General features: G+C 33.9%; 2 protein-coding genes across 2 annotated transcripts in view; one reads left to right on the top strand and one right to left on the bottom strand.

Moving 5' to 3' along the window:
- The window catches only part of LOC145678427 (semaphorin-1A-like), a gene marked incomplete in the record, with an annotated part of 854,086 nt that extends 830,249 nt beyond the window's left edge, over window positions 1-23,837 (top strand). Inside the window, 2 exon segments of the mRNA XM_081748545.1 lie at window positions 16,168-16,369; window positions 21,073-23,837. Of these exon segments, the coding sequence (XP_081604671.1) occupies window positions 16,168-16,369; window positions 21,073-21,241 (371 nt within the window).
- LOC145678428 (cytochrome b-c1 complex subunit 10-like) overlaps window positions 17,172-23,838 on the bottom strand; it is a 77,398-nt gene continuing 70,731 nt past the window's right edge. Inside the window, exon 3 of the mRNA XM_081748546.1 lies at window positions 17,172-17,682. The gene's annotated coding sequence lies outside the window, so the exon portion shown is untranslated. The remainder of the gene's footprint in view (window positions 17,683-23,838) is intronic.

The following is a 23,838-nucleotide window of genomic DNA, read 5'->3' as shown; positions in this document are numbered from 1 at the left end:
GCAACTTCTTAAGAATCTCTGTTTTATCACCTAAACTCTTAATTTCGAATCACTTTCTTGTTTTTTCCTTTTTTTTTTTTCCTTCCTTCTCTCTCTTTCTTAAACCCTTTCTGCTGTATCTATTTCCTATTAGCAATCGATTAAATATTTCAATGTTTTCTTTCTTCGTTCTGTCGTCACTATCTGTCATTTGTATCTTTCCTCTCATGTTACTTGTAAAATTCCTTTTCATTCCTACATCCACAGAGCATTCCCTCCTATACCGCATTGTCTTGAGCTTTCTGTATAGTCATATTCATAAAATGTATCTTATTCTCCTCTTCCATTTCTATTTCTAACTTTATAACTCTTTCATCTTTTTTTTTTTTTTTTTTTTTTCAATTGCTTCCTAGTCATTCTCCATATTCCCATAGAATGATCTATCTATCTACGAAACATTATAAGATTCTGTCCTTCTTCTGTCAATTTTTGTTCCTACTTGTTCATTATGATTTCCGCAAGTACCGGACTCAATCGCGATCGTATGCTTAGCTTTTTTTATTATTATTATTTTCACAACTTTTTCACCTATGATACAATTTTCTCCCAAATCAACTTTAGGGCTCTTATCACTTTCTCCTTTCTCCACTTTCTCGCCGTTTTATCTTTCTTGTCCTCTTCCACTGCCTTTAAGACAGTACTCTCTTAATGTTAGGAAACATTGCCTTCACATCTTCACTCAACAAAAGCATTTTTTCTTTCCGATCTCCTACATGTTCTAACATCTCTTAACGAATTCTATGCTTCTGCTTTCTTGTCCTTATTTCTGCAGTCCAGCACTGGTCTCCGTTTGACTTCCTTTTATGTATTTTTGAAGATCCTTTCATCTTTGGTATTCTGCCTCCCCTATTCATCAACTTGTCGAAACCTTGCTTCTCTCCATTCTCTACTATTAATGAGCGTGACCTCCTTTCACTTTCTGTTTATATTTAAGTTCTTATTCTTGGATTGATCTTTCTGGTCTGATGAATACAATATTACGTTGTCAAAACTGTTATTAACATATTTGTTGTTTTGGTCAGTTTTGTTTTTTAATACATGTTCGATATTCCTAAAGCTATAATGAAAAATATAAGTTTTCATGGTGTCTTGCTACTTGCGTAAATGACAAATAAAACAAAAAAATGACAAATGTGGGATGGACAAAATATTAATAATGTTTCCCTTCGTCTAACCGTATCTGTTAATACTCTTTATATGGACATAACTTTATCTGTAGTTTTTAACTGTATATACGTTGGAACATGGAAAAGAGAAATGGATGCTATTTTTCCTAAGTAAGATTTTATATGAAGCCCAGTCCTCAGAAAGAATGCCTGCATTGTATTATAGACTGTTCTGATGTCTTCTTCGGCTCTGTCTTTTCGACTTAATTTATTAAACTTTTTCACATTCTTATACACTGCTTTTATCCAGTTCTATCAGACTTCGATTGGTGAAAAGGTTTGTACATACAAGGTATTGTTACAAGTATTGTGTGATATGAGAGATCTTTATGTCAGAGCTTACCTCGCTTCTTAATGTAATGTAGAGAGAATAGTGTGCTTTTCTTCTGATGAAATTGTTACTTTAATACCAAATTCGTCAAAATTCCATTCTAGTACGTCTATATTTAATATTGTTTCTTATGTACTTAAAAATACATATATACTTAAGATTTTAAACTTAGAATGGCATAATAATGTGTGCCGACAGGTTACCAGGCAGGCAGGCTGGTTTTCCAGGGACTGGGCTTTATTATTAATAATAGCACATTTAGGAATAATGTTTGGTTACAATTAGTGCTTGAATTTAATATTCGATATTCAATATTATTATTATTATTATTATTATTATTATTATTATTATTATTATTATTATTATTATTATTATTATTATTATTATTAACAATAACAACAACAACTGTTCATTGAAGTATTTTGAAAGACCAAGTTATACATACGTAAACAATACGCAGAACAACATATGAACAAAGGGTTTCTTAATTTAGGAAAATCTCTGGAAGAAATTTTATGTTTAATCTTCAATTCGTAGTATCTATTAAATAAGAATTTCTCATTTCCATGATTACACTTATTTTCTCATACATGCATGCATAGGTTGTGTTGTAATTTTCTCGTGTATTGTTCATACAACGACAATAGTAGCAGTTTTTGTCTATTATCAATATAAGTATTCTGTGTGAAACAGTGATGAGTAATAAAATTAAAAGTCTTTTCTGTTGAGATATTGTAAGTACAATCGTTACCATGCATAGTAAATTTTTATGTATCGAGAAACTGGTTTTTGTTCAGAAGATAACTTTTGTAAATGGTAATCCTTTTAAAAATGGTAGTTTATAAACGTTCATATATCTTCAAATGAATGAAACTTTTAATTTAACATCCCACAATTAATCCCTTTAACCAAACAGACAGATGATTAGTAAAAGTGAGTGATTATGAAAAGATTTGTGGAATGGGAATGTAAAAGGAAACTTGAAAACTCTTAGAAAACTCACGGACATGATGTTAACCACCACAAACTCAGTTAGTTACTATAGTTACTTAGTATAACGCCCCACGTTTATGCACCGAGGCTAAAGGAGACACTACAACGTGAGGTCAGAGTATCCACGTTCAGAGTTACAGGCTGTCAAGAGTACATGCGTAAAATCAGTTTTTAAAGCAATCTAGCTCGGAAATTACGGGACCAAATGCGGTAACCAGGAGCGGATGTAGAACGGACTTCTGGGGAAAGGGAAGCAGTGTGAGAGGATATGTGAAAGATTATTATATTTTCTCTCTCACCGGGCTTTTGTAGCAATGGTCAAAAGATAACGGTAGAGTCGGGAAATTTCTTAGTTCGAGGCAAAATATGTGGTAGTAATGAAAGAAAATATATTGTGACATGATCTGTTAATGCAGCTTGTAAAGTATTGTATCACTACAATTGTAGTAGAGTAATGCTTTTATATTTAGAATAGAGAGTGTAATATTAACATTCTGTCAGTAAATCATTATCAGGAATATTTTTATGTATGTACTGTATTCTACACGGTGGTCACTTCCCTCCGTGCAATCGCTAGTGTTTACTTGCGTACCTACTAAGCAGATGATTTCTCAGTGCTAGCAGTGAGTAATAGTCGTATTGTTACACAAACAACTGTTTGAGAGTCAAAACCAGAGCAATCGAGCAAAATGGAGATAGAGTGTAGCGAGGGGATTCACTTATATCTGAAGATGGCATTTCGTAACATCTTATGTCCTTCAAAGTTTGGTGCGAACAACAGAAAGAGTGTTTATATCAGCTTAATTTTCAGCCTTCAATTAATTAAACAATACACATAACACTAATGCATAATAATAATAATAATAATAATAATAATAATAATAATAATAATAATAATAATAATAATAATAATAATAATTGATCGTTTTATAAATTCTTTAGTAATCGCAAAAATCTTTGAAAAATGAAATCTTCCAGTTTAGCTTCCCACTATTATGCCCCTTAGACTAAGGGAGACGAATGCTTAAGGCAAGTGGATGATGATGGAAAAGTTGGTGAAATGAAAATATGGGAGGAAAGTGAGTACTCCAAGAAAACCCACGAATACGATGTTATCCATCATAAGCTTATTTGGACGGGGATCAAACGAGAGACCTCACACACCAGAAATAAGCGCCCTGACACTGCATCGTGTCCCCGTCTAGTAATTGCGATGTACTGTATGTGTTGTGTATTAACATAGTCATCTAGAATGAATGTATAAGCAAAGTAATAAAAGGTTTGCGTTCGTTACAGTACATTAATTTACTGGAGACAGTATGTGTCTATCATTCTTCCCGACGTTTTAGATTTCGTTACTTTCAACATAAGAATAGATGAGAATGTCAACTAATGTTTCTTACAGTTCTTCGTATTTTCGTTATTTTTTGGAAGAAATTACAATGTATATTTAACATATACCTCAAAGAAGCAGAAACTAAAAATAATGTTCAGGGAGTCACATCAAGTCATGCTCCCTGCAGATTTCGGAGAACTCTAGATCAACTTACAACTGCATTTCTTGTTATTTTTCCTCAGATAAGATACTATTCTGTAGCAATATTCGAAATGATTACGATTGTACTGTACACAAAAACAAGTATTATATTTCACTTGGGCACAACTGGCAGACTAATGCAAATATTTTGCATTTGATAACTCTTTCACATGATGTTTTAATAGTAAATCTGCTATGTGCACAATATACTGAAGTATCGGTTGGGTTGAATGTATAAAAATTACAGAAATAATGATATAATAAACCTGGAAACGTATTTAGATGTAATTTACAGTATAAGCGAAAATTATTTACTTGACTTTAATTTAAGATGAAAAGTCTTCACTTTTAATGTTTAATGTAAAGATAACGACGACAAAATACATGTCGATAATATTTTAATCAATGTTGTTTCTCCAACAATGAAATTTAATAGTGAAAGAGGGTAGTTCTGCTTTGAATGAAATAAATGGAAAGCAGATTAGTAGTTTCAAGCTCACAAGTCAAGTTTTATTTACAATTATCGATATAGGAGAAAGTGCGTCATCATGTAATCTAGAAAATTCTCTTAAGATTTTTTTTTTTTTTTTTTAACTGCAAATTACAATCGACCTTTAGAATTAAATGAAGAAATATTGTCGTTATTTTCTCTGAAACAGAACTTAAAAGTTACGATGGTTTGTAAGAAATAATTTTCATTTTCTGTTTGTATTTCGACTTTTTGTTAGCGATGATAATAGAAAAAAATACTTTAATTTCTATGATTCTAGGAATAGTACATATCTGGTGGTAAAAAACAAAATGTAGATCCTAATTACACCATCGTGCGAAAGACTTCAAAGCAAATAAAAAATTTTCAATTAATACACATATTATTAGGTATATTTAAAGCCTCCTTTCAGAATGCACCGAAAGTACAATCGATTAGTTTTGAAGATATTATTTTAGAAGACTGAGTGTAAGGTATTTCGGTAATTATTTAGTGTCTCATTTTAAAACGTGTTTTGTAGGTAAAGTATGGTTTACGAGAAATTTAGAGATATGTGGTTCTTGTATAATTTCTCAAAACATTCCATCGTGGACTATATCTAATGTTCTTTAATTTTTAGGCTTCCAAACTATCCTACGCGTAAATGTTGGAAGTCTTGTAGAACGGCTTTGACAGTCTGTCCGTCTGTCGACAGGCCAGAGCAAAAAAGATAAGAGATGTCGAGATGCAGCTTCTTTGCAATCAATTCAGCGTCCCAAGGGCAGGTTCCATCTTCTCCGTTTACTTTCTATTAAAACCATAAGTGGTTCAAATTAACCATTTCCGGTTTCAACGTTTATCTCCATAAAGTAAAAGAGTAAGAGACAGCGAAAAGCGTTTTTTCTTTTCTTTTTTTTTAAACGATTCAGTATCTCAAGGTAACTTATCATGACTGTCTTGAACAGTCAAAACTGGAAGTAGTTCAAATTTAATATTACTTCTGGTGTCAATACTGAATTCCACATACCAATGCGGTAAAATATATCGAGCTGCAGTTTTTTTTTTTTTTTTTTTTTTTTTTTTTTTTTTTTCAATTGATTCAGTGTCCCAAGAATAGGTTCCACCTTTTCCATTAATCTTTTATTAAAACCGTAAGTGTCTCAAATTAACCATCTTCGGTTTCAACATTTATCGCCATGAAACAAAAATGGTAATATATAGCGACAAGCAGTTTTCTGCAAATGATTTAGGATGTCACGAGAACATACCATTACACCCAGCAACATTCTAGCAAAACGGGAAGTGGCTGAAATTTACTACTACTTCCGGTTTCAATACTAATTTCCATAGAGCAAAAAACGGTAAGAAATATAGACATGTAGTTTTTGGAATTGATTCAGCTTCCCAAGAATAGGTTCTATTTCCTCCCTTAACCCTCTATTGAATCTGGAAGTGGTTCAAATGAACCACTTTCCGTTTCAATATTTATTGCCATAGAACAAAAATGGTAATAGATAGCGACAGTTTTTTTCTGCAATCTGTTTAGAGTGTTAAGTGTACATACCATCACAACCCGCAACACTCTACCAAAACCAGAAGTGGTTAAAATTAACAATTTCCGGTTTCAACCTTTATTGTCATAGAAAAAAACAGTAAGGCGCAGCGTGTATGGATTCAACGTCCGAGGAACAGGTTCTTTCTTTAAGCTTCTTAATCTATTGTAACTAGTAATTATAGATGTACTACTTAAAGTTTGAGTATTGAGTTCGCACAGTTTGAAAGTCTATCATAGTTTCACATTTTGAAACGAAACTAACTTGTTCGTTTCTTCATACTTTTGCCCTCTCTATCCAATGTGACATTTAACGAAATAAGTTTTAGTGTTATTTTTACTTCTCTGTAATTCTGTTTTCACTATTTATCCTGATAAGTAATTTGTTATATAGTGGTGGAAACGTTTTTCAAGAATTTCCCACATAAATCGCCCGATTGGAACAAAATTTGTATCACGGAATGTGTGTCTGTACTGTAGAGGACTGCTGCTAGTTGTAGAACAGAAGGATCACAGGACATATCTAAGCGATAGGACGGCGACCGCCAGTGTACTTAGAGCCACCGTGTCCCGCGTGTGAGCACACGAACAGAAAATGAACAATTGTTGGAGGCAGTGTATGTTACCGAGTTCCTCTCGCATGACTCTGGACACCTGCTGATCATCGAGAATATCTTCGGTACTGTCAAGAAAGACCACAATAGGGTCGCGAATCTAGAGCAGCATTCAGTAATGAGACTCGTTTTTGTCTTGGACTCAGTGACTACCATGTACATGTTCGTATACACAGAGATGAGCGAGAAAATCCAGCTTGAATTCGCACACGTCATGCAAGACCAATACCTGGCATTTAGGTACGAGAGCTGCTGGAAAAAGTTCTGCGAACTACTACTTTCAGTAGCGGTGGTGTTACACTATTATAAAATCAGAAGAACAGGTCTTTCTGTTTTTAAATTATTTGTGATTGTCTAACGCGATTCGTTTATTTTTCTCAGCAGTTTGAAGAAATAATTTTGTATGATAAATAGAAATTTCCCGTTAAGACTTTCGAGCAATGATTCTTTATGATTTCAAATGTAGTTTAACACCGAAAGAATGTATCGAACGACTTTATTTGGCTTTTGGGGATGAAGCACTATCCAATAAGACTGTGTACAATTGGTTTTCCGAATTCCAGCATGGTCACACATTTCTCAGTGATGATTTATGGAGCTCGTCCATCCACGTCGGTTATTGGCAGTAATGTTGACCCTGTGCATGAAATGATTGAAAAAGATCGGCATGTGACATACCGTAAGATTCAGGTATCCATGCACATTGACATGAAAGCAATACATATGATTTTGCATGATCACTTGAACGTACGGAAACTTTGAACTCATTGGATCCGACACAACTTGACCGAAGCTTAAAAACAAGCTCATACCATAGTAAAGAAATGTTCAAAAAATTCAACCGAAGTAAGTCAAATTTAGTGTAGTACATCATTACAGGGGACGAAATTTGGATCTATTTATACGAAGCCGCAACTAAACAGCAATCCATTTATTAGCTGTTTCAAAGTGAGTCGAAAGCAACAAAAGTTATTAGTTCATGGAGTTCTGCCAAGTCAGTGATAGATTGTTTCTTTTACTACACCGTACATGTGGCAACTGTAGCTTTAAAAGATCGAAGGACTGTAAAAGTTGGTTGATAAATAACAGTTTGTTTCCCAAAGGTTATCAATGAATTGCGTAAATCACACTCAAATCGTCACGTCGTTCTTTACCTCCTCAGCGGACCAAACTGTTATTTTTTTTCAGTAAGAAACATGGAATTAATGACCTATTATTCATACTTACTTGATTTAAACACCTAATAACTTCACACATGAAAATAGGATGCGTGATGGACGATTTATATCGCCTGAAGCAGCTGTTAATGCATTTCGAACAGTGGTTTCTGAAGTACTTCTTCAAACTGTTTTGAAAAATAAACGAATAGGCTAAACAATCAAAGATAACTTAAACACAGAAATGTCTATTCTTCCGAATTTTATAGCATCTGAATACACTGAATGAGCAAAAATCATGAGATAGCAGGGCTCTGATTTGTGGATGGACAGCACGTGTGCCCAACGCCACCTGGTAGCCTCAGCGACGGTCTCAGTTGTGTGATAGACAGTGCTGGAAGTGGCTGTGTGAGTGCGCTGGTAAAATGCAACGTCGTCGCGAGTTGACGGCATTCGAACGGGGCATGGTTGTGGGTGCCCGACGCATGGGGCATTCCATTTCGGAAGTGGTTCAGGAATTCGGCTTCCCAAGGTCAACAGTGTCGAGAGTTTACCGAGAATGGGTGAATGAGGGTGTCACAGTCCACAACAGACACCATACCGGGCGTCCACAGGCCCTAAATGACCGAGACAGGCGAAACCTGAGACGAGTGGTAATTCGAGATAGGGGAACAAATGTGCAACGAATCACGGCTGAATTCAACACTGACCGAGATAGAGACGTTTCCCAGTGGACAATCCGTCGGAACATGCGTGTTCTCAGGTATGGGAGCCGTCGCCCCACACGTGTGCCAGCGTCATCGGACAATTCGGCGTGCATTTGCCAACAATCACCACGGATGGACACTGCATCAGTGGCGTAACGTGATCTGGTCTGACGAATCACGTTTTCAACTGTTCCATGCAGATGGGAGGCACCGTGTGTGGCGCACACCGCACGAAGCGATGGATCCAGCGTGCCAAGTGGGCACAGTCCAGGCCGGTGGCCTATCTGTCATGGTGTGGGGTACATTTTCGTGGCATGGAATGGGCCCCCTGGTCGTTCTGGATGCCACATTGACTGGTCAGCGGTATCGTCAGCTGCTTGGAGACCATCTCCACCCTTTTGTCATGTTTCAACACCCTGACGACATTGCTGTGTATCAAGATGACAACGCAGCCCCACATCGCGCCAATATCGTCCGTACCTGGTTCGACGAGCATGCAGGTGAGATCCAACGACTGAATTGGCCACCTCGCAGTCCGGATATGAACCCCATTGAACATATCTGGGATGCCCTCGAGGTCAGGCTCAAGGCATTGAATCCTCAACCCACGAACAGGACCCAATTGGAGGATGTGTGGTGCCAACTGCCCCCGGACGTGTTCCAGGGCCCTGCTGACTCACTGCCACGCCGTATCGCTGCACTCCGCAGGGCCAGAGGGGGCCCGACCAGATATTAGGTGGGTATCCCATGAGTTTTGCTCATTCAGTGTACTAGCCCCTTCGTAAGTAGTAGTTTCCAGAAACTTTTCCAGCATCTCTCGATAGGGAGCAATAAACTACCGATCCCGTTCGCCTCTGGTCTTCATTTAGAGGAATATTATTAGCAAATCGGGCATTCACAAGGTTGTTAGTCCTGTCCTCTCATCGCATCTGGACATTTTGTGGAACATCGGTACCTGTTTTCTAGCGGTATAACGCGCATTCCCGATACCTTCAGGTCAATTCAATGTGCTGTATTTAATGCCTCTCTTCTGCACTGGCCTGTTTACTGTCTGGAGGTAAGCCCTATCGAGGACGTGTGGAACATGGTAGGACGGGGTCTAAGCGCCATCAGACTTTGGCAAGAACTATCGTGGTACTGCGCCAAAATCTGCACTGAGCATAATGCTTGAACAGATGCTTGTGTAGGATCTTGGGGTCGTTACACGTGTCATTAAGATGAGTAATGTGTGTTTTTGAGAACTCTGTATAACATGTTCTGGATTTCTCATGAGGCCATATTGTGATCACTACCATTTACCTTCTTTTCGTGTTCTAACTTAGGACCAAATCCTTAGATTCACAATGCATTTAACAAGTAATTAACTACAGGACTTCAGAACGTTTGAAAGTTTCGTAATGTCAAGAAACATATATACGTGTATAAATTTTTGCACAAGCTATGGAGACATTTCTGGAGACATATATTACCTTCATATTAATGAATATCAGTTCAAACATTTTGTATTTTACATATATACAGGGTGTTGATGAACTATACCGACAAACTGTAAGAGAGATTCCTCACATCAAAATAAGAGAAAAAGTTCATATGTTCATATGGACCTATGGCGAAAAGTGCCTAGTTTCAGAGCTAGGGCTGTCCAAAATCGCGAAAAAGCTAAATTTCAACAGGCCCTATTTCCAATTCCAGAAACTGTGGATGGCGGTCCTTATCAGCGTAAAGGAAGCCACGCATGCACAATCCAAAAGTGCATATTTAATCAATTTTCAATAAGTATACGGTGTATTCCCTGCAGGGAGTAATTCTCAGATATGCTGTCAATAGAATTTTCAGATATACCCTGATTTCAAGCAGGGTTCAAAGTAGGCAGGAGGTAAGCCTTGCCAACATTGGACATCCAGTACTTCGGAGGGAAGTCGGAAGTGTTAGTTACCGGTAGCTCCATGTTTTTTGTGTTCGGAATAACGTGTGATGCGATGTATTTAGTCATATTATATTTAAAGTTTTCTTTACTTATAAGTGTGAAGGAAACATCGCAGCATGCGCAGTGGTGCCCCCCCCCCCTTATGAAAAAAATCTTCTTTTCGATTAATTTTACCCCCCCTCATCAAACATATTTATATAGATTTTAACCCCCCAAATATTTCAATGACGCAGTTTGCGTCATAGCCCCCCCTTGTGGGCACCCCTGGCATGCGTTTTCCCGAGTACGAGAGACCGTGCTGCTGACGATTCTTAACACTTCCGACATTACGCCACATGATTTCGTGTTTACTGCTATCAACGCTTATCATTTGCCTACTTTGAACCAATCATAAAGTCAGACCATATCTTAAAATTCGGTTGATGGCATGTGTTGGAATTTCACCCTGCAGGCTCTGTAAAGCAATTGAACATTCATGAAATATGCATTTTTGGATTGCGTATTCGCCGCTTCCTTTACGCTGATAAGAACCACCATCCACAGTCTCTCGAATTCGAAATAGGGCCTCTTGAAAGTTTTTTTTTTTTTTTTTTTTTTTTTCGATTTTGGACAGCCCTAGCTCTGAAACTATGCACTTTTCACCACAGGTCCATATGAACTTTTTCTTTTATTTTGATGTAAGGAATCACCTCTTACAGTTTGTCCGTATAGTTCATTAACAACCTATATAACAGACATCTACACCATAATATGTAGTTTGTCTCTGAGCCACAGTAATGATGAGGATTCGGTAATTTTTTTACAATGTTCATGCACACTCTGTGTGGTTTTTATTTGGCGACCGAGGGGACAAAGTACTTGAAATTTTGTTCTTCGAAGCACTGTGGTACTATTCATGCTTTGTATAGTCCGGTTCAATTTCGCTGGTAGAAGCTATCGCCACCAGAGAATATAGCAAGCAGCACAGAAGGGTGCAGAAAGGCTGCCAGGAAATTTATTACATTACACCTGTAATGTTCCTGCAACAGAACACATCTAATACCATTACAAAGCCTTTACCACTTTGTATCACACCTTACTAAGACAATGCACTCATTGCTTCACGTGGTCATCGCTACACACGCATACGACCATCTGCTTGAAAGCCCTTAAAATGTTATCTGACCTGGCAACAAGAGATGCAAATATGCCAGCTTTTTGGGGGATGGAGGTCTTTCTCCTATAAAAAGACAGCTCTTTGGAGAGGGGACCCAGAAATTTTGCTTTTTTGAATTTTTATAACCTACTTACGAACCATTTTTGTTTCCCTGTAGTTGATTCTACTATTAAGCACATGCATTTACAACATTTAGTACTTGTGAGTTTTATGTTCAGTTCAAGTCTGGGTGTCTGGATTGATTTTCAAACTGGCATTGAATTGATTGCCTGCAAGTACAATATCATAAGCGTCGGTTTGATTGCCTAACCATGTTATAAAGTTCCTGGAAGTTATATGTACACAATTTCAAAAAAATAAATCCCTATGTTCAGCGGGTTTGCATATCCGGTTTCCTAGCTATAAAAATATTTACGGTTATTCCAACGCCAACCAATTGACAGATTCAGTCTGTTTTACATAGGTTTATTGTGACATAAGATGAAATGTTACTTGTGCAACAAATTCGTGTGTGTGTTGCAGCAGCTGAAACTTTCAATTATTCGGTGCAAACTCAGTCGTATATGATAGTAAATGAAAAATACTATGGAGCAGAGAACCAACTTACATAGAAGTGAAAAGAATACTTGAGGTAGCGTAAGAAATAATCGAGCAGGTTGAGTGAATAATCTGTCAATCGGATGCCCATGCAGGAGGTAAAGGTTTTTTTTTTTTTTTTTTTTTTTTTCGTGTGCTATTACATAACTCGGAGACTGAAAACATTGTTCCGAATATACCTTTGATAACTCCCTTTTTCAAATTCGATTAGAAAAACATATACAGATTTCAAATGTAAAATGCCACAGCTGAAAACAAAATATTAGGTATGCTCAGTAGTATATTATTATCCTTTGACGTGACGTAAAATCAAGCGGTAAGATTTTCCTCACAAATAGAATATTTCATTTGATTTTTGTTATAAAATTTGAAATGGCAATATCATCACTTCTGTGTAAACGAAGGAAAGAATTATAATAGGAATAACGTAAATATTGGCGTATATGTTGCCAATTTCCGTAAAGGTGTTTAAAACTCGAGTACTGTTTCGTATTCCACTTTGAAGTCCCTTCCATATAAACCTGATGCTGGAAAAAGATCTGAAGCTTCAATTAGTTAAGTAATTAATCGATCAACAATACAGTGAAAAATATAATATGGAACATCGTAGAAAAGTAATAGTAATATTCAGTATATGTGCCTCTCGTTTCTCATTCCTAAAAGTATTAATCAAATATTGTATGACTATACATCGAAATGCAAGCGAAAAGGAAGAGAAGGATAATGACTATATTACTTAATAATAATATCAGACAACTGTCTTTAGTAAATTCAGATATTACTGGAAGAGTCTTTCCTCTTCAAAGAATTTTTTGATTATAAGACAGATGTCCAAAATTACTGATTTTTGCAGTTTTGTTAGAAGATATTTTGCATTTATTTGTTTCAATTGTATCACGGTGGTTTTAAGGACAATAGCTGTAGCTGGGATAATGATTGGTTGTACTATAACTTTTTGACACTTATGTCTCTCTTTAATTTCAACTGCCAAGTCTTCATACTTCTTCATTGTTGATGAGTTGACTTGATTTTGAGTTTAACGTCCATTTCAGCAGCGAGGCTATATGAGACGGGACCTACCAAATGTTTTGCATAGATTGTGACAGTGCTGTGCCAGACACATTTACATCTGCTCTGATATTTGGTTCAATTATAGCTTGTATTTATTGTTTGCAAGTTCTGGATTTGGTTGGTATGTGTAGTATGGTTTCGGTGACTGTTTCCATGGTGTGTGCTGGAAACTAATTTTTGCAGGATTGTTGTGTCTTTTTCACATAGTCCATGGAAACCATTGTGTGGCATGAGCTTGTGATATGTCCAGTTGTTTCTTATGTTCCTCCACATTTTTCTGAAGTGTTCCATCGGGTATTTGTTTCTACAATATAAGGCATTCCGAGTACTAAGAGCGAATTCAACAAAGGCTTGCTTCCTGATTACACGTAACTTTAATTCGCCTTTTCTACCTGGAACATCTTATATGTATTTAGATTAGTTTCGTGTTTATTCCTCCCGGATAGCTATTATAAGTGCTACTATTTCAGGATAGATTCCACTTGAGCAAGGACACTGTAACGAACAGGTACAAGGAAACATCAATTATACCTGTATTGATTCCATATGAATCTTAAAATTCCGTAGTTTTTTCTTTCTTTCTTTGCTCTCATTTGCTACATTTTGTTAATCTGATTCATAACCTGTGATAAAGTTTGTCTTAGCAAGGTGGAGTTCGGATGTCTTACTCTGAATTCTATTATTAAAGTCCGGATCATTCATGCTAAGTTGTATATCAATTTGTGTCTATTTTATTAAGCCCAATGAATATATAATCAAGAGTATTGTAAATATTTTGATGTTCTTTAATTTTGTTAGTTTTATTATTTTTATTATTATTATTATTATTATTATTATTATTATTACTGTTACTAGTAGTAATAGTAGTAGTTCCACGAATAATTTTGTTAGCATTAGTAAGTTAAGTTGTAAGTATTGCCAGAAGTATTGAGTAGAAAAAAAAATTCCAAAAGATACATTTCATTGCATTCTTTTCAATAACTTGAAGCTGCATTATTCGTACGTATTTGTATTACTAAGGCTTCTTTTTTGCAGTGTTTATAATTATTGGAAATTCTTCTTTGTTTGTTCTGTTTCTCATTTGTTGATATATTGATATGCGTTTGTTCCATACAGATGTCATGGCTAAAAGCTATTTCCAGTAGTGTGCAGTTGGCTTATAACTTTAATAAGAAAAAATAATGTATGTTTTTTTAAAGCTTTTATCTTGTTCTATACATTGTGTAAGCTGGTAGCTGTGTTTTAATGCGTTCATATCGATTTTTTTAATAAGTCCCGAATCCATACGTCGTCACAAAATAGAGAATTATGCAGTCTGCCTAGTGAATTTTCATGTTTACGACAAAAACACAAGAAGTTAATTTCACACAGATATTGTAGCCAAATAATACTCGGATTCAGTTCATTTCCCAAGTTTTCTAAAAGTTTTGCACAAAACATAACTTTTTTCCCCTTCATTTTCAATGAAAGCAAGAAAGCTCAGGAAAAAAAAAATCTAGACCAATGCCACGTAGCAAGTAGATCCGTCCTTTATCAGAGCTTGAAACAACTATGAAAAGTTAAGGAAAAAAAAGAGGATACTGATAAAGTCCCGTATTTTAGCTAGTGATCTTGTTTTCAAAACATAAGACGGGATATTTCATCTAGAAATCTCATTAAGGTGCTTCAATTCCAGATACAGTATAAGTCAAAGTACACTAGATATCTTTGCCGTCAGTTCTATACCTATTCTCCAATAATACGGTGAGTGATCTGTAGTGAATTAATTCGTATTATTAAGAACCTAAAATACACCTAAAGGAGAAAATTTGGACTTTCGAGCGAGGAGATATTTATTACTGAATCACTGGTGTATAAGACATTGAAAGAAAACCGTTCTGTCCTGAAGCAAAGACAGTGTTTTTATTGAAATCTCACTTCGGTAATAAATTATCACTATAATTGTATCGCAATTTGCGATTCAATATTTCATTTGCATCACATTTCTTTAATTTTGTGTCGCGAACTGTGATGCGATACCGCTTTAAAATATAACATGTAAATGTAACATTATGGCTGGTATACATTATCATCTCCAGCTTTGCGCTACTGAATTTTCTTCAGGCGCATCAATGTTCATAAAATAAAATGGAATCATTAGTTTAATGTCCAGCGTTTATTCTCTGTAGGATACAGATGATAATGCATTTGAATGATGGCCAAAGAGTTTGTGATTGAAAAGTTGTGAGGACACGGGATAACCTAAACAAAAAAACACTGATTATCCACCACAAATCCACGTGCCCTTTGCTCCAGAGGTGAGCACTTCGTCACTGAGCTACTGTTGTAAGGAAATACAATTTCATTTATGCTGTTTTGTAGCGTACTGATGTAATACTCCCTGTTTTTTCTGGCCTTTTGTTTTATACTGTATTACATTCTATTACGAATAAAAATGTAATCACCAGCAGAGTAAATAACGGAAATCAGACGAATCCAAACACTGTTGTACGTTGCAATGCTATTGATTTTCTGAAAACAGCCAAGGTTATTAAAGCTTTTTTTGTGTCTTTGTTGTTTCCATATAATAATAATAATAATAATAATAATAATAATAATAATAATAATAATAATAATAATAATAATAATAAGCATGTTATATTGCGTTGTAAAAACGCAAAGGTATTCTGTTTATAAAAGAAATAATTATATGTTAGGTGACAATATACATAAAACTTCACCAAACCCGAGACACTGTTTCCTTCGAATTATTTTACAGAGAAGCATATATTATTTTTTATAAGTCACAATTGTAGGATCTAGTGTGGAACTCAAAAAGTTATCCTTCTTTTATCTTCTTTTCTACTTGCAGGACCAAAATTGCATTCTTCTCAACAAAATTTGCCTATCTATTCAGCAGATACATTAGCAATTGCAGTTGCAACATCTTGTGTTGCTGCTCTTGTTGTTGGGTTTATATCTGGCTTCCTTTTTTCACGTCGATGTCGGGGAGAAGATTACACTTCCGGTTTTCCGGAAATGCCTTTTCCAGAACAAAGACATCAGCTCAATAGGTCAGTAAAGTAAATTTATTAACGTTTTAAGATTTCCGTGAGTGTGTACATATTTATATGCAATTAATGATTTAGCATTAGATTTAGATATAGTAGCATGCTTCTAATATGCATGCTTATCTACTTATGAATCTTCTTTGTAAGCATGTTTATACCAAAATCTACAGTACACGCACATAGTATAAGATCGTCTTCCTTTCAATGGAAAAACTTTTTTTTTTCTTTTTTCAAGAAATTATTATAGATTCCTAAACATAAATTATATTGCGAGACATAAAATACTTTGTTCTGAGATTGTGAAAAAGAAAGGAATCGGACTTCTATATACTTGCGAAGAAAGGTAACTTTCCGAGGGTGAGAGCATTAGATTGATAAAAAAAAGTAAAAAAAGAGAGAAAACCATAAATAAAATGTCAATAGCTTAATCAAATTCAGGTTAAGAGACGATCGTGCTGCTACCTACACCGCTGGCTCAGTAATAAAGAGAAATATAATATTTTTAAAACTAAGCTGAAGGTAAGTGCCTTGTCGTTAGATGATGATAGGATTATTATAAATAGAATGAAATAATTAAAAGTTTCAGTTCTATAAACTAATTATATTAATATAATAGTTGTGCTTCTTTGTAATTTGAGCATGTAGATTAAGCAAGCACTGTATGCGCAGAATATATTTTCCAATTAGAAGTTTAAATATTAAAGTATTTCAAGCGAAAAAGAAAATCACCTCCTGCTATCTGCAGTCAAAGGTGTTATTTATTTAAATTTATATTATATAAAAAAATTGTAGGATGAGTTTGAAGCACGAATATTAGTGCTACGTTAACTTATAATGAAAATACATTACATTTTATTATACACAAGTTTGTATATGTTGAACTTCTCTATTGTTATAACCATAATTATTTACATTAAAAAAATAAACTGCAAAATCAAAATAGTCTTAAAAATATTTTAATAAAAGAGAGACATGTTTATATTATATCATCGTACAAAGCCTTTGAAAACCATGTATTTTTTGTGAATAGCTGTGAATTTGTACATTAAGTCGGTGAGATGAAAAAAGTAAAGCGAAACAAAGGAACTTATGTAAGACAAAACATTAAATTGCTAACATAAGAACAAATTATTAACAGAGATCAGTTGTTTTTCTTTGTTGACATTTAGTGATATGTATATATAATTATTTATGATACAATTTTTATCAGTCAATATATTTATGAGCATCTTTTGTGAATACTGTAATTTCAATATCATAGTTCCGACTTGTAGAAATGCATGGTTTTCTCTTCTTTTAGTTCTCCTTTTCTATCACTATAAGAACAAAAAAGAAATGATCAATGTTACAGAGGTGTCTCATAACTTACTGATTTCCTGTGATCAATTGAAGTAGATACATATTTTCGGTAACTTGAAACGTTTTAGTGTTTTCATACTACTTTGCCATGGGACATATTATGTTTTGTAATATCCTGGTACAAAATTCGTTGTGGTATTATATATATTTATTAGTAAATATATATAAATACGAGGTACAGTTACATTTTTTAGATTTCTCGAAAGAAAGTCAAAATAATGCTAATATAAAATTCCCAATTTGAAGCCGAAGGAATCATGCTTAATAACTTAATTATTTCCTAAACAGATTGTTGTTCTTTCTTATTGCATTGGATTAATACCAAGTTTTTGCTTACCAATGTACAAGCAGCTTGATAGGATAATTTAATATTAGATGCTTACCTAGCATAACATTGTAACTTTTGTTAAATTTTGTATTGTTCCATAAAAGGCAATTGAAACCAAAAAGTTTGCTTTCTAAATTTATTTCATAGACAAAATAATAATAATAATGATAAGAATAATTATTTTTATTATTAAAAACAAGTATTCACGAGTGCTTAAGAGTCACTCCGAAGTGAAATTCATAGTATTAACTTTGTTTTCTTGCTTTCCAACATAACTGTAAAGCAAACGGGAAATATAGAGCTTGGAGAGTGTCGAAGCCCTAGAACTTACAAAATACTACAAAATGTAGTAGTGGTGGGATTTCGTAGAGGATGTTCAGAACTGAGAAATACGCTATGATGTTATAACGTGATCTTGATTTTTTAAAAAGCTGGAAATAACCAAAGCTCTCACTACTACATTTCATAGCGTTTTCTGTTTTCTAGGACGTTGTATTCTCCAGAATTTAATTTTATCATTTGTTTTACAGTTACTTAAACGTCAAACTGGAGTGAACTTACTTCGAATAACTCCTAAAGATGTTTGATATTCTGAGAAATAAGTAATAAATTATGTTAAAATTATGCGAATGATTGAGTCTGAGGAAAAAAAAAATCATAAGGGTATTAATAAATTGAAAATATTCAGAAAGTGTTATTTGCACAGTGTATGTATGTTTTCAAAAGTACACTATTCATTCAATCAAAGAAACAAGAACAGTTTAAACTTTTTCGGAGATAGTGTGAAAATTCTGTGATCTACCATCTCGTTTACAGATAAGAGTGGTCCTTTATAGAATGATGATGATCCTAGTCCAGCGAAGTCTTTAGCAGATGAGGTGATTGTCTCTTGTTTAAACCCTGTCTGCCTAAAGCTTGTTTCTATTATTAGTGCACTTCTTTTTCTTACGGTGAAGGCATATGATAATAACACAAGTAATGTTAATATAAAAAGTACGCCTCTAACTTACAGCTATATTTAATAGCATGTTATTTGTTGACTTGTTTCTTTCCAGAGGTGGTTATAAAGCTGTTTTTTGGTTGGGTATGTATTTAAGGAGTTTTAAAGGGATAATTTCTGTATCATACCAGTTTTTCTATTGAAGGAATTGAATGCCTGCACTGTTGTATTTTGGAGATGGATTATTCATATATCATAAGATTTTTAATATAGCATAATATTCAGTTTTCATATCACTTTTAAGTTTTATGAGTTGTGAACTAATGATTAGGTTGTATCGTAGTCAAAAATATACTTACAAAATACTATTTCATTTGATTGAGAAATATATATATATATTAAGCAAATTATCGCCATTAGGGATACACTTATTGTGGCTTGGTTCTTATTTGAAACTAAGTTATAATTTTTAATTCCAATTTATTATGGTACAAACGTAAAATTCGTAATCCGTAATGCTGTGAAGTTACGTGTTTAGTTTAATTCAGAGTATTATTTAATTAGAAATATTATATCTAATTTTCATATACATTTGAAATAACCTGACAATTAGGTAAATTTACCATTCATAAATTAGAATGTAAAAATATGAGCACTTGAGTCACCAAACTGTAAATGAAATAGATAAATAAATAAAAATTGGTTAGTTGATTTGCAGTTTAGCGTTCAGTTCAGCACCGAGGTAATATGATACGAGCAATTACAGCGTAACGTGGATCCGAACCATATGAGATTCCACTGGGAATCGAACCTGACTCTCACCCGTCGAAAGCGCGTATGTTAACAATATAGCCACAAGGGAGTTCGGAAAAGCATTTGTCAAATATACTGTATGATGTAGCTTACTAGTTAACTTCTGGATGAATACTACAAACATATTTCTAGCGAAACTTTATAGTATTCATACACGTAGTTTTTACATTAACTAAAACGTATGTGAATGAAAATGACAAATGTATGAGAAGTGGTGAGTTAATTTATGGAATTTTGAAGTGGATGAACATTTGCGTACGACGTCTGTATATACGACTACGTCCACATGAAGTTTTAGTATTGAGCTACCATGTTCCAAGTTTTTTTTTTACAATAAAGTTACTGTATTTGTTGCTAGATTCAATATTCATACCATTCTGAGCAAGATAAACGTTTAAAAATTATGTAAGAAACGGAAGCAAAAAATAAATTTGCTTAATAATATAAAGAAAATAATATGATTATTTGTGATCGTCTCTAATAAGTTTATATGGATAACTTACATGACTTGACTCTTGTACTACATATTATCTCTTTATGGGTTATAACTTTATGAAGGAAAATGAAAGTGTATATATGTTTTCCTATAATGTAGAACTAGTTGTTTGCCTGACTCTTCGACGCGCTATGCACTATAGGTTAAGATAGTGCGTAATTAAGAGTTCTAAATGTTTACATTTATCTATGTATCTACTTATTTAAAGTTTGTCCACGAAAAAACTTGCGGTTACCCAAATTATTGTTCAAATCTAAATAATAAATAGGAAAGCATGTTCATGTTCAGTATCATTAGTATCCATTTTGGAGTAATCAAATTAAAACAACACAGTTTAAGTTGCAAATTTAAATCGTCACACTACCTAGGTATATTACTGTGGAAATACACCTATATTAATACTGGAATCTAAATATGATTACGCTTCTTGTATTTTGAAATAATTAAATTGAAACAAAACAATTTTTTAAGTTGCAATTAAATCGCCAAGATAATTTTTAACCTTAAAATGCCTACATACTAGCGGGATCTATTGGCGTCAGGCACGAAGGCGATGCAGCTAGCAATACCTATTAGCGTGACTTTATTGTTAAGAATTATGGTACTACACTGATATGTTTATAAATAATCCTTTATAAATAGAATTCATGATCTCAGAAATAATGTAAGTAGAATTAGAGCTTTAAAAGAATCCTTAATTATAAATCTCAGTTCACTAATGTTTCATTGAAAATTTTCATTATTGATACAGGTGTATACCTATGTTGCAGGTTGACCCATGATGGTAGCTTGAATGATGCAGCTTATCTTCCTCCAAGCAACAATAAGGCAGCAATCAACCTTGTTCTAAATGTGCCACCAAAAAATGGGAACGGGAAGAATGCAAACTCCTCGGCCGAGAACAAGCCCATCCAGAAAGTGAAGAAAACGTACATATAGTAACAACAAACATTGGAGTCGCGGAAACTCCACGTCAGAAGCCAAAAAGAGTATCAGTGGATTATCTTGTGTGATCTTTTTGTAATAGAATGGTTGCGGAGCGTAGAGGAGGCGAAACATTCCGAAATCGTTATTGAAGCAGGATGTATTAGTGATAGAGTTAAAGTGGACTGATGTATATGTAAGTGGGACTCGAATATACAAGAAATAAGAAATATTCTATTGGAAACTCTAGTGATAGCAGAGATGGACGAATTAGTATGGTCTATAAATGTAAATCTTCATGTAGTCAGTGATATGCAGGTGCTGAAGTATTTTTATTTGGTTCCCAGTGAGACTTTTAGAAAGACAATTACTACAAGAACAAATGTCTATGACAAAAATACACTAAGACTCTGACGTATGAAGTAGAAGGAATGCAAATGGAACTTGAAATGTAAATGTAAAGACATATTGTAACCCACCAAACTGCAGTATTCTTGCAAACTTTTTCAGGCCTGTATAAGGATTATTGAGTTTTTTTAAGAAGACTGACTATTGCTGATTCATGTAAGAACTCTGTATATAACATGTATATAGTTAACACATTGTTAATAGTACATTTTCATTGCATGAGAAATGAAGGCGAAAACTTGACCGTAGAATGGTATTTTCTATTATTCCACTTTGTTTGTTTTCAGTATGATAATAGAAAGGTTATTTCTTTAAAGAGAATGGAAAGTTTCTAATTGTAGAATTTTGAAATCAGACAAAATAAAAATTCGTCAAAGACGATAAAGAAAAGTCGTGGTTTTCTGCGAACGGCGTATTCCTTGAAGCATTTTAGGAAACAGTCGGTACGTTTTTCATTATTCAAAAGAGGCGTTTTGTAAACCATGGCATTCTGATACTTAAATGAAAAGTATTGTACCCAAAATGGTTGAATTAATTAAGATTTATCTGACAGTGTTATCGTCTGCAGTAAATCTGTAGTTTAAAAAATGCTCTTCCATTTTTATTAAGCAATTGAACTAGAAAATGAGTCAATATTTGTGCGAATGTGAGTGTATATAGTGTATGGGCGAATGTGTTATTTTATTATAAAAGAGCGTTTTTCTATTTCAAGTTTACTTGTACGAGGTCTAATTTTGGTGTAGATATAAGAGAAGTTGTTAAAACTGACTATGGTCGAGTTTGTTGCCTCTGAATATATATATGGGTTGAAATCAGAAACAGAGCAGTGAGATTATTTTGATTTTACATGTTTCTAGAATATAAAAGTTGTGATAGAACATAAATGTTATAGCAGCTATTGCAATTCTTCTAGCCTTAGACATTTCTAAATAAATAAATAAAACAATAATATGAAGTATTGCCATTGAGTTATAAGAAGAGAATATACTTGATTTCAATTTGTACCTAAACACATATTTCGTTTAATAAATTTAAAATAAAATGATAGTGAAATGAATTAAGATACGAAGTTCCGCAATACAGTATTATGCATTGTAGTAGGTATTTGTTCTTTTCCTTGAAATAAAACAAGAAAAAGAAAAGAAAATTTTCCCACCATGTATATAGAAGTGTAGACATAATTAATTTGTGCGTTTTCCCGAGTTGAATAGGAGTACAACTTTAGATCAGACGTTAAACTTTAGATCCCATCTTGTACAGACTCGTGCTGAGAAAACATTAAAGCTCGAAACAGGCAAGAGGGGTTGCAGAGTGTGACAGCAAGTATTAGTCGTATACAAAAGTATGGAAAGTCTTCTAATATCATTGTAATCTCGTTTAGAGTCTATTTCACTGGTTGTCACAGAACATTTTTTTTAAAAATAATAATAATACAAGTTTTGCACATGTCCCGTTTTTGGGATAAGAAGATTTAATTCGTACTACTATGAACATTCCTTATTGATGGAGGTTTCGATCATATATTAGTTTTGGTTGAATATTTTGGTTGAATACAGTTTCTTTTTCAATGTAAGTCGAATTTAAATAACCTCATTCGACTTGAACGTAATGAGAGTGAATTATTTGTTATGTAAATATTATAATAATGTGAACTTCTAAATATTCATTTATCGTAGATATAGCATAAAACCAACTCTTCTTATATCAATACTCAATGGTACTACTGTGTTATCTTCACCGTCCATTTAACAGTAACTGCAGATGTGTTAATTGTTCATGCTATTTTATCAAATATCAGCTCACACTTGAAAGTTTACATTACCAGTGAATTTCACTACCTAACAAGAATTCTTATAGGTTTGTGTTTTATGTATCTGTTGCACGATGAATTTGAAAATTAAATAATTATCAACTAGTTGATCTCAACTTTCGAAAGAAAGAAAACTTGGTAACATCATAAATATTTTTAGTGTCTTGCTTCTGGAACGGAGGAGTATTAAGTGAACAAACATGAAGCAAAATAAAAATATATATTTTGTTTATTCTAATACATATAAATAAACATTTTGTCTGTTTTAATCATGATTTTGAAGAGACTCAGTAATCACACACCTCATTTTATTCCAGTAGCTCTATTAATTGGAAAAATATGATGTAGAGAAATGAATTGTAACAAAAAAAAAAAAAAAAAAAAAAAAACAAAC

This window comes from Thermobia domestica, chromosome 2 (assembly GCF_964235325.1).
Source record: "Thermobia domestica chromosome 2, izTheDome1.hap1.1, whole genome shotgun sequence".
NCBI lineage: Eukaryota > Metazoa > Arthropoda > Insecta > Zygentoma > Lepismatidae > Thermobia > Thermobia domestica.
This window is presented reverse-complemented; position numbering and strand designations above follow the sequence as displayed.